Genomic DNA, 14,637 nt, shown 5'->3' on the forward strand with positions numbered 1-14,637 from the left:
CACGGCAAGTGAATGGGGAACATTCAGCTTCTGCACCTGTGGGAAAGGAAGGGCTGTTAGGCCGCCTACTTCTTTTTTCTGGCCTGGTGACTGACGAGCTGACAGCCCGCACTTGTCTGTTGCTTGAGTGGAGATGCAAGGGCTGGCTGGGGCTTCATTTGTTTTGGGATCTTGAACTGAGTGGGAGGCTGGGTTACCACTTGCGCGAACATTCATCACAGGGCCAGAGATGTTGTTGGCTCAGTTTTCCAGGGATGGCCTCATCATCCCTCTTCCTCACCTCACATTTCTGCTGCATGGAAGCCAGAGGAGTCCCAGAAATGTTGTCAGTCATGATCAACATGTCCAAGATGTCCTCCTTCTTCCTCTCTGAGATGTTTCTCAGGTTGAGCAATCTGGCTCTGCTCCTTTCAGTCATGGTGGACTGAAAACAGTCTTATTTTGATGGGATTCTGGGGGTCCTGGAGGAGGCCATAGCCAGCCCCAAATGGAGGTGGGCTGTGACTAACTGTTCCATAGGGGGCATGCAGAGTAAGGCGTGCTTGCCCATGCCCTCAAAATTAAGTGAAGAATCCCCCTGTATAGGGCTTCTGCTGCTGAACGGGCAGTCCTTCCAAGAGACAGTTACCTCTTCCAGTAGCTCCAGGAAGACGGAGAGTAACTGCTTTGCTACCCTTATGGCCTGCGCAATTTCTTCCCTTCTTAATATGATCTGGTGGTCTCAGTTAATACATTTGTCCTAGCATTTCCCACTGTAAAACGTTTATACATGTTTTGCAGTGGGAGAGGCTGGTCTGCTCTAATTCTCATCCTGGAGAGTGGTCGTAACATTAGGCTTGGCAGCCTAAGAGGGAGGTATGAAGATTTCATATTCTTCCTCGTCGTAATTAAACTCCAACACATCATTTTGCTTTCTCTGTGTTGTTAGGAATATGGCTGGGATGAATAGACCTATATGTTTCCACTCTCCCTAATTACACTTGTGTGTATATTTTGTTTCATTTTCCCCTCTGTTCATTGACAGGTCATCTGCTCACCTTGCACCATGTTTCTGGTTGTCATGCTTCATGCTCAGGTGTTCCATCTTTAAGTATTCCAAGTTAATGTTACATGTCCCTAGTGTTTAGTTTAGTCCAGTTTTCCCAGTTTAGTCTTAGTTAGTTTTGCTTTAGTTTACTCCTGTTTTCCGTTTGTATCACTCTCCAGTTTTCCAATTTAGTCAAGTTTTGTTTCCACCTGAATATGTTGGACCCAGCAGACCTTTAGTTTAGCAACAATTTTGAGTTTGGTGTCTGTGTTACTCAGCTCCGCATCATATGGATCTTCTCCACTAGAGAAGAGAAGGGCCTCAGTTGGCCCAGATTGCTATGGCCAACCCAGGTTTTATGGCTTGCCTACCGTCTTGGCTTGCCAGCATCACCCACAACATCGTTGTTCTGAACTGATTAGAGTCAGCAACCTGCGTCTCTCCCCAGCGCCATACTCACCAGCTCTATCACTGCCATTAAGCCCTTCAACATCCATGTTGCCGTTGCTGCGGCAAAGCCTCTAAAGTCCTTCCAAGTCCATGTCACCACAGCAACGGACAAACTCCTCGGCAGGCATGTGGTCCGAAGATGGGGAGCCTATTGTGCAGACGTATCGTGCGAGCAAAGTATTCAAATACAACTAACTTGCATGAGCATGTACATGCCCCACAGCTGAGTATGCTCGGCTTCTGCTTCTGCAGCTCCATCAACAAGCATTTGGGTGCACTCTGAGGAGGGTGCATTTACTCGCAGATGAAAGAGGGTACTGTTAAAACAGCGCTATTATTATTATTATTATTTTTTTTCTTTTCTGTTGACGGTTTCTATTAGCCTCATCATTATTAGCAAACTTACTCATGGGCAAATAAATAAATAAATAAATCACCCTTGTAAAAACGATCACCGTTGTGCTCAGTCTATCTATGACAGTCAATATATTCATCCAGTCGCTCAACCCTAGTGTTCATGGACATGTATGTTGAAAATGTTTTTTGTGTGGCCGAATCAGCTCTCCCAGATACTGAGACTCTGCTCAGGCTCCGTTTAATGACTGAAGAAACTGTGAAAGATGAGAGATGGATTGTGTTTTGGATTTGTGGAAAACACTTCCTAAAAGACTGTAAATACCAGTGGTTATCCCTGAGTGCACCCTTCTCATGTTTCTTTCCCCGGGGCAGCTGCAGTCCTGCCTTCCCCGCACCCATCAAAATTTCCCAGATGAGGGTGGCTAGGGCCCAGCCACTCCCTGTTTCTGCTCCTAGGGTGGCTGCAGTCCAGCCTCCCCCTGTACCCAATCCAGTTCCCTAAGTGAGGGTGGCTAGGGCACCTGACTTATGCTTTAGCAGGAAAACTACATCATAGCTACATTGTAACTGCAAATCCCTTGGAAACTGTACAGCATAAATTGATTGCCTGATAGCAATTGGGCTGTTCAGTATTACTGATTCCTCCTGTGCATTTCTAACTTCTTTTTCCACCAATGTTTTTGATTTTATTAGTGAGAGAATAATAATTTTCTTATCTTATCATATTCATGTAATGAATACTAATCAAAGCATCAACTTAAGGACTCAAAAATTCCTGCTGGGAAATTGTTGAAAGTATGTATGTAATGTACAAAGAAGTAGAAAACCTTGCCTGCAAATAAAAACTGATAACAGCAAACAGCAGGGACACAGAAGGGAAAACAACTCCCTACATTTAATTTGTTTCTATTGGCTGGCAACGTTTATAGCACACAACTACGAAGAGCAGCTCAAAAGCTGGCTAGTTAATGTCTTCACTCAGAGAACCAATGCTACAACATAACCACACAGCCTGTCATGTTTAGTAGCTGTCTGTTCCTCTTCATTAAACCATGTGATCATAGAGTTATGAGTAGAATTTACTCAATCGGGTCACTACACAATGATTCAGTTTATTTGCCACAAAAAATAAAGTTTCTAGGTTTCTACCAGTTTAGTCAGTCCTTTACATAATATTTACATTTTGGTTGGACATTCTTTGAAACAGTAATCAAAGGTGCCTGATATCCACATAGAAGGTGGAAGAAAGAGAAGTTGGAATGCTTCCTGACATATTCTCAGAGTAGACAATGTTTAAATATGTTTAAACAGTCATTAAAGTGTATTTATATAGTTATATAGGGGCTTTAATAAATTCCCTTTAAACAAAAAACAAACAAACAAGCATATGTCATGTTGCAATGCATACATCTCAGAAAGGCAACCCTTACATTTGGCTAAAGATAAATGTGATTAGTTATCACTATCACCTCACAGCATCGAGGTCCCTGCTTTGAACCTAATCTTTCACCTTTCCATACATGACTTGTCAACTCCTTTTTATTTTATTTATTTTGTATATGTAATGATAAATGGTTCATAAACTGGCCATAGTTGTGAATAAGTATCTATATGTCTCTCTGTGTTGGTCCTAACAGTAACTATTACAATTGCTTAAAAAATGACAAATCACAAATCTTTGCTACATGTGCTTTAAAATCAAATGCACATTCCCCCGTGAAGTGTGACATTTGTAATTTGGGTTCTGTTTGGAAGTACTTAACCATAATTCAACACTGTCTTTATTTTATATGCATTCCTTAAATAAACAAAGGGGTAAAAATATTTATGCCAAATTTATTCTTACTTTTTAAATTTGACTTTTCTATTTTTGTAGTGTGTTGTGATTCTTAAGAACTTCTTCAGAGATTCTTTGATTTCTTGTGTCTGAAGAACATATATGATAGGGTTCAGCATTGGAGGAAAGACTGATGTCAGAGACAGGTTTATGATTCTGGCATTTGGCTCTATGTTTGCGCCTAGAGTAAATGTGATTAATAGTGGGAGGAAATAGATTGCCACTAATGAAAGATGAGCTGTACAGGTTTTAAAACCTTTCATTCTTTCTCGAACTGTGGCTACCTTAGCTAAAGCATAGCCTATACTCAGATAACTCAACAAAACAATTGTAAGAGGAAGCCAAAGAATGAGAACTAGTAAAATCCAAGCAGTTATATTGCTGGGTGTATAATCATTGCATGCAAGCCGGTATATCTGACCATGGTCACAAAAAAAGCTTTTAATAACAACTGATTCACAGAAAGAAAGCCTAGTAAGAAGGCCAGTTGCAATGAGTACAACAATAATGACAAACACCCAGAAAGAAGCAATTAAACAGAACATGAACTTGTGAGTCACCTTCAGTTGATAATGCAGTGGGTAAACGATCGCCATAATTCTGTCATATGACAGTGCAACCAGATTTAGAGCTTGCATTGAAAGGAATACATAGCAGAAAAACAGGAATGTCAAGCAGTCATTATAGGGAATGTGGGGGTGATTAAACAAAAAGATATCGAGAACCTTTGGCACCATGGCAGAGTTACCTAACAGATCAACCAATGCAAGATTGAAAACTGCAATATATTTCGGTGTTCTTAGATTGTGATCCAAATATATTGCGGCCATGACAGCTGTGTTTGCCAGAACAGAAATAATATAAACAAAAAACAGAAAGGCATAATAATATTTTATATTAGGAATGCCAATAAATCCACTTATAATGAAAAATGCAGGGCGCAAAAAAGTAATATTTTTACCAAGTGCAGAGTTGAAAAGATCCATTGGCAAAAAATCTTACAATCTTATATTGCCTAAGCTCTGATAATGCAGACAGCAGTACTGCACATTATGATTCTCTTATGCAAACTGGAGTACCCCAGATGATGAAGTTCTAACTATCTGCAGATCCCCTCAGTGTCTCCCTTAAGTGTATTGTACACCTATTCCAAAAAGGCCTAAGCTTTTAAACCCATAACTACTAACACATAGGTGTTTGTGTGTGTGTGTGTTTTCACACACTATAGTTTCCAAATGTAAATGTTTTCTTTTCTTTTCTTTGTTTGATATAGGATTTTAACTTTTCAAGCTGTAGGCTCTGTTTCTCAATTCTACTTTTAAATAGGAACCACAAGTAAGCCACAGACTGAGAGCAAAGATCTCTAATGGGGTGATACGGCACTATAAGGTCAATAAGATAAGATGGAGTCTGATTATTCAAGACTATATGTAAGGAGCAGAATTTTAAATTTGATTTTACATTTAACGGGGAGCCAGTGAAGAGAAACCCATATAGAATAAATATGCTCTTGGGTGCTGGTTTAGCTTTTGTGGGCTGAGCAGGTGACCATATGCCGTATGGCTAAGAGTGGCTGGCCTGGGTTCAAATAGGACCTGTGGCCCTTTGCTGCATGTCTTCGCAGCTCTCCCTCCGATTTCTTGTCAGTCTCTACTGTCCCTATCAAAAAAAGAAAAAAAATACTAAAAAGGATAAATGTGTTCTCTCTTTCTAGAGATAAATGTGAAGTCATGCCAGCTTGTTGCCCAGATCAACAAGGTCCGTGTCAGGTGTTGAGGAACCAGGGCACCCTGATGAGAAGTGGGCTACTGGAACAAGAAGGCATTGGTAGGCAAGATACGAAAATAGGGCGTTGTTGGAATGCTACTACGCAAGTAACCCCGGCGAAAGGCGCTACATGAATAGGATGGAATCTTCAATATACAACATCCACATTGAGCTACTAGTTGTTTCACAGTCAGAGTTTCAACATTCAGCAGAAGGGATTGTACTCACAGCTAGAGATTGACAAGGCACAACACACATGCTACGGCAAGGGTGAGCCAGGACGACACCCGAGATTGGGTACAGGTCAGGCTTCATAGCAGCTAAGATGAACAGGCACATGGGTCAATACATGACTGGGACACAGAAAGGGATTGGCAAGAATACCAGAGGTGCAAAACACCAACTACTGGTAGACTAGGACCCTCAAGCTCCCACGCCTCTGGTAGAGGACCCGAGCTTGAAGCACATTAAGGGGGAGTTATCTAATTGTGTGTGTGTGTGTGTGTGTGTGTGTGTGTGTGTGTGTGTGTGTGTGTGTGTATATTTCACAGTTCGGGTCAGTTCGATACTTTGGTGTCATGGTTATATATTTTTTCGATACAAAAACAAATATTCATGCCTTTTTTAATTTGTAATTTATTAAAATTATAAATATTTCTTTTAACTCAAAATTACAGTTTTTAATGATGGAGAGTTTATTACAGAGAAATGGCTCTTTCCAAAATAAAAGCTATACTATACCCTTCTTCTGGGGTATATTCTCAGCAGCATATTAAACATATCAGGTCACCATAAAATGAACCTCTCTCTGATGGACCTCCCCTAACACTGAATCTTCTGAAGTGCTAGCACCGCATATACAACAAAAACAACTTAAATAAAAGGCCCACTTAAATGCAACCCAAAACATAGTTTACTGAATTTTCATGTTTTTCTTCAGAAAAATTGGGATGTCCACATGTTCTGCTGACAGTACAGATCTGCTTGCTGTGACAATGTCACCTGCTGTGGAAAACATCCTCTCACTTGGGACAGAGGTTCCAGGTACAAGCAAGTAACACTGTGCCACTGTGCCAACTTGGAAGGATGAGGGTACAAGCTCAGTTGTTCCTTCCACCATCTCAGTGGGTTATCATCTGTGGGAATGCAGTCTGCTAACCTGTACAAGTTATTTCCTCCTCTGCCACTTCAGCTGCAGACCTGGTCCTTGGCTCCTGTGCCACGAACAGTTCTCCAAACAACTCCTTCATGGTCGACTTCTTCTCTGGTGAAGATGCTGATGGCTAATCTGAAGAGTTTGCTGCTTGAGTCTCTGCGGAGGTCACAGTTTCTGTGGTGCCTGCGGCTTGGTCCTGAGGAAATATAAACAACCTTATAAATATTATTTAACCAAATACAATTAACAGTTGTTAATTGTATTTGGTTAAATAATATTTATAAATCAAGCAGTAGCAAAATAAAAATAGAAAAATGAAAAAAAGAATACCTACTTGTTCAATGCTCAGGACAATCTCTGTGGTGAGTGCTCCATAGACTCTGAGCTGAGTTACATTCAAGTGTCACAGGGACTTGAATCGAGGATCTAAAGCTGTGCACTTGTGTAGGTAATTCTGAAGGGAAGGATCAATGTATCTCTGCTTCTGGTCCCCCCTGGTCTTTTTTTGTTTTACATCTCTCACTGCTGGACTGTTGTCATCAGACAGTTCAGGATGTGCATTTTAAGAGGCAGGATGCTGTTGGAGATGATGCTTCACACATCATGATTGTTACATATTTTAGGGTATTCAGCCACTGTATGTTCTTCTTCCTGAGTTAGATTCTTCATACTCTTCCTCACAGTGTTGTCGGCCATAGCAGCATACACTGCAGTTTGCTGTTGAAGGTATCTTTCCATTATATCATGGGAGGAGTTCCACCTTGTTGGAACATCTTGAATCAGTTTTTCTTTACTAAGCTGCAGCAGTTGTTTGTTTTTTTTTCTTTCTTAAACACATATAACTATGTTCTTAGCATTGTCAGTAGTTACAGGTATTGTCACATTTGGTTTCACTAACTTTCAATATTCCACAGCTTCTGACAGACCTTTGGCTAAGTCGTCAGTGGCATTACTTTCGATGAGGCATGTCTGCAAAACAGTGCTTTTCATCTGCCATTCTGGATCAATGTAATGTGTGGTGACGGTCAGGTAGCTCTGTGTAGCTCTTGACATCCAGTTGTCTGAGGTCAGAGCAACAACGGGTGCTGCTGACACTGCCATCTCTAATTTGGCTTTTGTCTCCTTGTACAAAGCAGAAACTGTGGTATCTGTGAAATAGAGATTGACAGACCATGTGACTTTCGTGCATTGCATTGTGGGTACGAGTGGCAACAAAATCAAAACACTGCATCAAGCGCTAGCATTTCCAGCACTGGTAATCAAAAAGGCAAAAAAAAAAAAAAAGCCTACGAGGAAAAAAATCAAAGGAGTTAAAGGGTTAGACCCATACGAGCATACAGAGTGAAGTAAGGACGTTAGTGTGCTGCCCAACTTTCATCACGCACATATTTATTATTATATGGTCCTAAGTGCAAGTGCATACACTCACAAAATGTTTAGTAACTTCAGGTCCCTGCAACAAGCCCAGGTCCAGTTTACTTTGGTGATTTGGACTATTCCATTTCACAGCTGTTGTTACTTTTTTTTTTCATTTATCTACTGTACAGGCCAACGCAATCTATTTATCGTTTCAGGTTGTAGTATTACACAACATTTTCAGATCTAATAGAAATAAAATGAGTGTTTTGTAATTCATTCAATGTATTGTCTTTATTTATAACTGGCATTATTGTTTCATTCTATTATAGCCTCTTACAAGAAAGATGCAAAGTTGTATTCCATTATGCTTTATTAGCTGCTTCGGTGAAAAACAAATCAACAATGCAACAAAAGCAAAAACAAAAAAACATTGCAAAACAACATACTGGAAAACAGTTATTCATCACTTGATTGCTTCAATACAACCCTTGGGCACATATATGCGGGACGTTTCGTGGCTGTTTTGATCTCGCTCTCTCTCTTAACTGATCAAATCTCGCTGTGGTAGCAGTTTTAAACTCGGTATGACCCAGGTTGATAGAGGGTGCCCAGTCTGGATCGCATTCCAGCATTTTGTAGGCTGGTTTTCCTACAAAACACAACAAGCATTAGCCCGCAAAGCCACAGTGAACAAAGCAGCATAGCACAACAATTCAATTCAAATCAATATAAGACTTATTTGTAAACTACATCAACAATTATGTTATGATAAATTACGTAATAACTACAACAGAAGACTTACCTTTGTGGAAATGCTTGGAGCAGACTAACATGTGAGCTGGAGTGTTCTGGGACGTTATATTTGGTCTTCGAATGACTGCAATCCAGGCCATCCGTCAGCTCTTTGTTACTTCAGAAACACGGCTTGAACAATTTCTCTTCCACGACGGAATCCGATAAAAAACTATCTCTTTACCCGTTGGCTTCCCGTGGCTGTCATGTGACCGGCTATTGCAGTTAATAATACAACAGCTTCTTGCCATTCTTTGTTTCTTTTTATCGCTGTGTGACTTTTTTCATGTGAAAGCCTGCGTGCGCTAGTACCGCTTGCCACTCGTACCCACAATCCTTTGCGGTTTTACTCCGAAATGACATCACATTTTCAATCTCTATAGGTTTGTGTTGACAGCAATAAAAGTAGCAGTTGCCCTGTCCATTTCTTTTGCCCTCTTAGAATCGTGTGCTAACGGCTGTCTTAATGACTCAGGTAAAGTTTGTAGCATGCATGCTTGTTGTTGTTTTTGTCTGCTTCCACTTGTCTTTGCACTAGGGTGATGTTGGCTTAAATGTGCAGTCATATTCATTTTGTTCTCACCGATGTAATTGAGCATTGCGTGGCACATCCGACATACTGTTGTACTTTTGTCCACAACACGCTTACCATCAGGGTCATACTTCACATGAAAACCAAAATAGTTCCAAATGCCAGATCTGAATGACGGTGGAGGAGGTTCAGTTTTGGGTAGCATTGAGGCAGTTGCCATGTTGCAACGAGATCCACTGAGTTCTCAATACAGACAGCATCGTCAGAAGATAAGTTGATGAAATAAATTAAAAATTTTGTATTCTTCAATACATATGCGTACCAAAACCGAATGCAACCAAAAGCACTGTATCGAACGGTTCAATACAGATCCATGTATTGTTGCACCCGAAACCCTTGTGGTGTCCTCGGGTCAAAAATGGTCCCTAGGTGAATGGCAAACAAGTATATGGGAATTCCAAGGACACCACACGGGTATGTAGCTACATGTTGGGATAGGTTCTTTGTGAAGGCAGGCTTAAATTTCTTCAATTTCACCATGTAGTTTGAGTCATCATCGGAGACCTCCATGGTGTAATGGCAGAAAGCAGGTAAAACCACTGAACATGAAACATATATCTCACCTCCAAGAAGCTCAGCCACAAACCTGTAGTAGACAGTTAAAGAAAGTAATTATTAATCTACACAATAACTGTCCACTATTTTACTGCATGGCTCAAGAACAGTCAGCAGCAATTGGAGTTTTACCTGCTCTGATGGTGTTAAAATGACTAGCTTGTGCTTTTGTTTGTCTAAAGCAGCAAAAACAGCCTCTTGATTTCCACCCTGTGGAAACATCCTGTATGAGTGGCTCTTTCTGTTGCCCCAGTCTTGTTTGCTCCTGGTGTAGTTCCTCCATATTAGCAGGGTTGTGTTTAAAGTGACCCACTAGCTTGTGACATTTTGCTCATACGTCACTCAACCCAGTATTGGCAAGGTTAACAGTCATAAAACTGTGGGATTGTACGTGAAATAGTCTTTCTGCATGGCAGTTGGATCGCGCAACGCTAACTGTAGCACATTTTCTAACCCCCTGTCTTCTACCACTGATAGTGGTCCACAGTTCAGAGCAATCCATTTTGCGAGAGAAATTGTAAGTTTGTCCGATGTTGACTAACTGCTTTTGGTCCTGAGGCCAATCATTTCATCAAGTTTGGGCTGCTGACACATGTTGTTGGTACTTGAATTGAGGCTTACAGTTCCCACAGCTTCTGTGCTCGCTGCATGTCCTTTGGTGGTATGCAAACTCCTTTTTGCACAGTTTGCACAAAACCACGCTTTTATCAAAGCTTCTGTCAGGTAGTCTCTTAACTAACTGAAGTCTTTCATTGACCTACCAAATATAAAAATTTGTACTCTCTTTCTGTTCAGACATATGGCAGCACTTATTTAATTTTTTAATAATGCAGACATAAGTGTACACATTAATTTTTGACTGCTAGCGAAAATAGTTTTCTTTACTAATTACTCTCAACCCCAATCCCTCAACATGTTTGTACTCTCTGCTCATATTGCCTTTAAATTTGTTTGTTGTTGCACTCAACAACAAACAAATAACAAAACTAACAAAAAAAGTATCTTCAAGTACCGAATTGCATTATATTTCCTCACGTCAATATACAGGCCACAAGTAGGGGTGACATGTGGCCCCTGGGTGTGAGTTTGAGACCCCTGATGTAAGTGAATGATCTTCCAGTAACACTGCGCCCCCTGGTGGATGCACAAGAGATTACGACTGGTTTTCATAAATGCTGCTTGGGTGCGTTAACATTCCTGTTCGCACTGTACATGTCACGTACAGGGAATATCATTAAAGTCATGGATCAGCCAGCAATGGGTCAATAAACCACCAGGTATCTATTATGGCCCTGTCAGGAATGAGTCTGCCATTTAAAGTGTCCCGTACCAGTATGAGTATTGTATGATCATATTGAATTGAATGACACTCAGACACCCTCATATATTCTTCTACCAGGGCTTGACTGGGACCAAAACAAAATCAGAACGGGCAATTGTGGTACAGGCGTCCCATTATCAGTCAGTCTGCTTCAAAAAAATCTTTGAAAAAATTATTCAAACTTTCATTTAATCTATACTTGTCACAATCAGCATTTTGAGTTTTAGTTTGTTATGTTTAAGTTCTTTAGGTTTTCTAAGTTCATTCTATCATGCCTAGGTTGTCATTATAGTTCTTTGTTTGTTAGTTTCCCTTTGTGTTTTCTACCCCTGTATTAAGTCTCCCCTGTCCTATGTGTTTCATGTCTGCACGTCATTTGTTGTCAAGTTCATGTTGTCATGTCTGTCTCATTATGTTTCCTATTTTATTTTGAAGAGGTCATGTGTTCCTGTGTTCATTGTGTTTTGTTTTACTCTTCTACTGTGATGTCATTATGTTCATTTGTGTCAGCTGTTTTCCCCTCTTCGTCTCCGTTGGCGGCTCTTGTCAGCCCGGCCAGCACCTTCTCGTCTCCGCTGGTGGCTCTGGTCAGCCCGGCCAGCACCTCCTTGCCTCCACTGGAGGGTCCAGGACGCCACCGTCTGGTCCAGCTCCGTCGCCTGGGGCCTCCACGCCACCGTCTGGTCCAGCTCCGTTGCCTGTGGCCTCCACGCCACCGTCTGGTCCAGCTCCGTCACCTGTGGCCTCCACGCCACCGTCTGGTCCTGCCTCATCTGGTCCTGCCTCATCTGGTCCTGTGCCCACCAAGCCTCAACCAGTATGCCTGATGCTTGAGAGCCGCCGCCGTCTTCCAGGTGGCCGGCCTCCGGACCTGCTCTGCTGCTGCTGCCACTTTTCACGTGGCCGGCCCCCAAAACAGCTGAACTTTTGTGCTGTCGCCCCTGGGTCGACCTTCTGTAGACATTGCCTCCCTGTTATGAACTGCTCCCTGAGCTCCGGTGTCTTTTGTGGAATTTTGTTTTGGACTTTTTTTGTGGGCTCCATGTTCTCTTTTGCTCTGGCCTTGATCAGTTTCAGTTTTGTCTTTGCTTTAGTTTTTCTTTGCTAAGATCAGCCTCAATAAACGGCTCGTTTTCAGTTAATATTAAGTCTTGTTATTTTGTGTGTACGCACTTGGGTCCAACTTCTTCACTCCCTATAGTCTGCCTCTGCCAGACTCTGACTTGACTATTGGAACAATCTTAAGTCTTCACATGTCAATCTTTCATTGCTTGGTCGAACTGGTACAAAATCCTCAGTTATGACTGAGGTTTGTGTAACCAACTTTAAAGATATAAAGGGGAATTACAGTACAATAAGTCTGTGAAGGTTCTCAGTCATCCAGGTCATCGTAGTCAAAGGAGCTTGCAAAGAAAAGCGTCTGGACTTCTTTAAGTTACTTGAAGACGTTTCACCTCTCATCCGAGAGGCTTCTTCAGTTCTAAGGTCAAATGGTGGAGAGTCCCAGATATAAACCTGGTGGGAGTGTCCCCCCACAGAGGGACAAAAGGACCCCTGATGATCCTCTAATCGCCTGAGCCAAGGTGTGGAATTGGGTGTGGGTCCCAATCAGCCAGAGTTTCAGGTGAGTTCATTGTGAAACCTGGCCCCACCTTATCATGCGAATTCCTGAGGTCAGATGGCCCAGGGTGTGAGTGGGCCTTAAGGCGTCTGGGAAGGGATCTCAAGACTGGATTATAGATGGCAGAGAGTTGGTGTTGTAAACCACCGCCTCTGTTCAAAGATGGTCGCTCACAGTGGACATAGATGGCTTCTTTCACTCCTCTTTCAAACCATGTGTCCTCTCTGTCCAAAATGTGAACATTGGCATCCTCGAAAGAGTGTCCTTTATCCTTAAGATGCAGATGGACAGCTGAATCTTGTCCTGTGGAGGTGGCTCTTCTGTGTTGTGCCATGCGCTTGTGAAGTGGCTGTTTGGTCTCTCCAATGTAGAGGTCTGGGCATTCCTCGCTGCACTGTACAGCATACACCACATTGTTAAGTCTGTGTTTTGGCAAACGCCAAAACACAGACTTAACAATGTGGTTAAGACTTAACAAGCATACAGCATACACCAATGTGGTGTATGCTGTACAGTGCAGCGAGGAATGCCCAGACCTCTACATTGGAGAGACCAAACAGCCACTTCACAAGCGCATGGCACAACACAGAAGAGCCACCTCCACAGGACAAGATTCAGCTGTCCATCTGCATCTTAAGGATAAAGGACACTCTTTCGAGGATGCCAATGTTCACATTTTGGACAGAGAGGACACATGGTTTGAAAGAGGAGTGAAAGAAGCCATCTATGTCCACTGTGAGCGACCATCTTTGAACAGAGGCGGTGGTTTACAACACCAACTCTCTGCCATCTATAATCCAGTCTTGAGATCCCTTCCCAGACGCCTTAAGGCCCACTCACACCCTGGGCCATCTGACCTCAGGAATTCGCATGATAAGGTGGGGCCAGGTTTCACAATGAACTCACCTGAAACTCTGGCTGATTGGGACCCACACCCAGTTCCACACCTTGGCTCAGGCGATTAGAGGATCATCAGGGGGTCCTTTTGTCCCTCTGTGGGGGGACACTCCCACCAGGTTTATATCTGGGACTCTCCACCATTTGACCTTAGAACTGAAGAAGCCTCTCGGATGAGAGGTGAAACGTCTTCAAGTAACCTAAAGAAGTCCAGACGCTTTTCTTTGCAAGCTCCTTTGACTACAGTACAATAACTACTTGGACCCTAGCAGAGGTGGGTAGTAACTAGGGGCGGGTTTTAATAATCGATTCATCGATTAAAATCGATTCTGGCTTGGATAACGTGAAATTGATTCATTAAAATCCTGAATCAATTTTTTAATATAAATTTATTTTGCCCGAAAGGACAGAATCTCAGGTGAAACCTCACAAAATTTCAACAACCACCAAACAGCTAAGACAGTAAATGAGAGCAGGAACACGGATTCTGCACAAAGACGTAAACACACAGCCGGACTGCAGATCAGAATCAGTGAGATGTGACTTTCTCACCCGACGGCACGGACACGGTCGGGGCTGAAAGCCGACAGCTCGCTGATTCTGATCTGTCGGCGGGTCCGCGCTTTGTGTTTACGCCATTTTTGCGCCGATTCTAAAGCTGTTAGTTTTATCTCTCTCCAAACAATATTGACCGAACCAGCAGCAAAAGAAGATCCAAACTACGCTTCACATAAACATCGTCATGAATTCCCTCTGACTTTTCCTGTTTTGCTTCCACCACAATAAAATCACACTTCATGCAAAGCTCTCTCTCTCTCTCTCTCTCTCTCTCTCTCTCTCTCTCTCTCTCTCTCTGTCTGTCTGTTTTCTGCATTATTCGCTTGCTTGTTACGATACTGTTTACAT

The 14,637-nt window shown here is 42.2% G+C and overlaps 1 protein-coding gene and 1 pseudogene across 1 annotated transcript; both read right to left on the reverse strand.

The window, feature by feature from the left end:
* Positions 1-3,198: 3,198 nt before the first annotated feature.
* LOC146510002 (olfactory receptor 1-like) lies at positions 3,199-5,886 on the reverse strand. Its single transcript, XM_085173817.1, has one exon. It carries the CDS (start codon positions 4,655-4,657, stop codon positions 3,677-3,679), a length of 981 nt encoding a protein of 326 aa, XP_085029943.1. The 5' UTR covers positions 4,658-5,886; the 3' UTR covers positions 3,199-3,676.
* A 3,381-nt stretch (positions 5,887-9,267) lies between these two features.
* LOC146510003 (uncharacterized) lies at positions 9,268-10,394 on the reverse strand (annotated as a pseudogene).
* Positions 10,395-14,637: the final 4,243 nt, after the last annotated feature.

This window comes from Neolamprologus multifasciatus, chromosome 10, assembly GCF_963576455.1.
Source record: "Neolamprologus multifasciatus chromosome 10, fNeoMul1.2, whole genome shotgun sequence".
Taxonomy (NCBI): Eukaryota; Metazoa; Chordata; class Actinopteri; order Cichliformes; family Cichlidae; genus Neolamprologus; species Neolamprologus multifasciatus.

Coding starts and splice junctions, on each gene's coding strand:
- LOC146510002 (XM_085173817.1), bottom strand. CDS start 4,657: ATGGATCTTTTCAACTCTGCACTTGGTAAAAATATTACTTTTTTGCGC.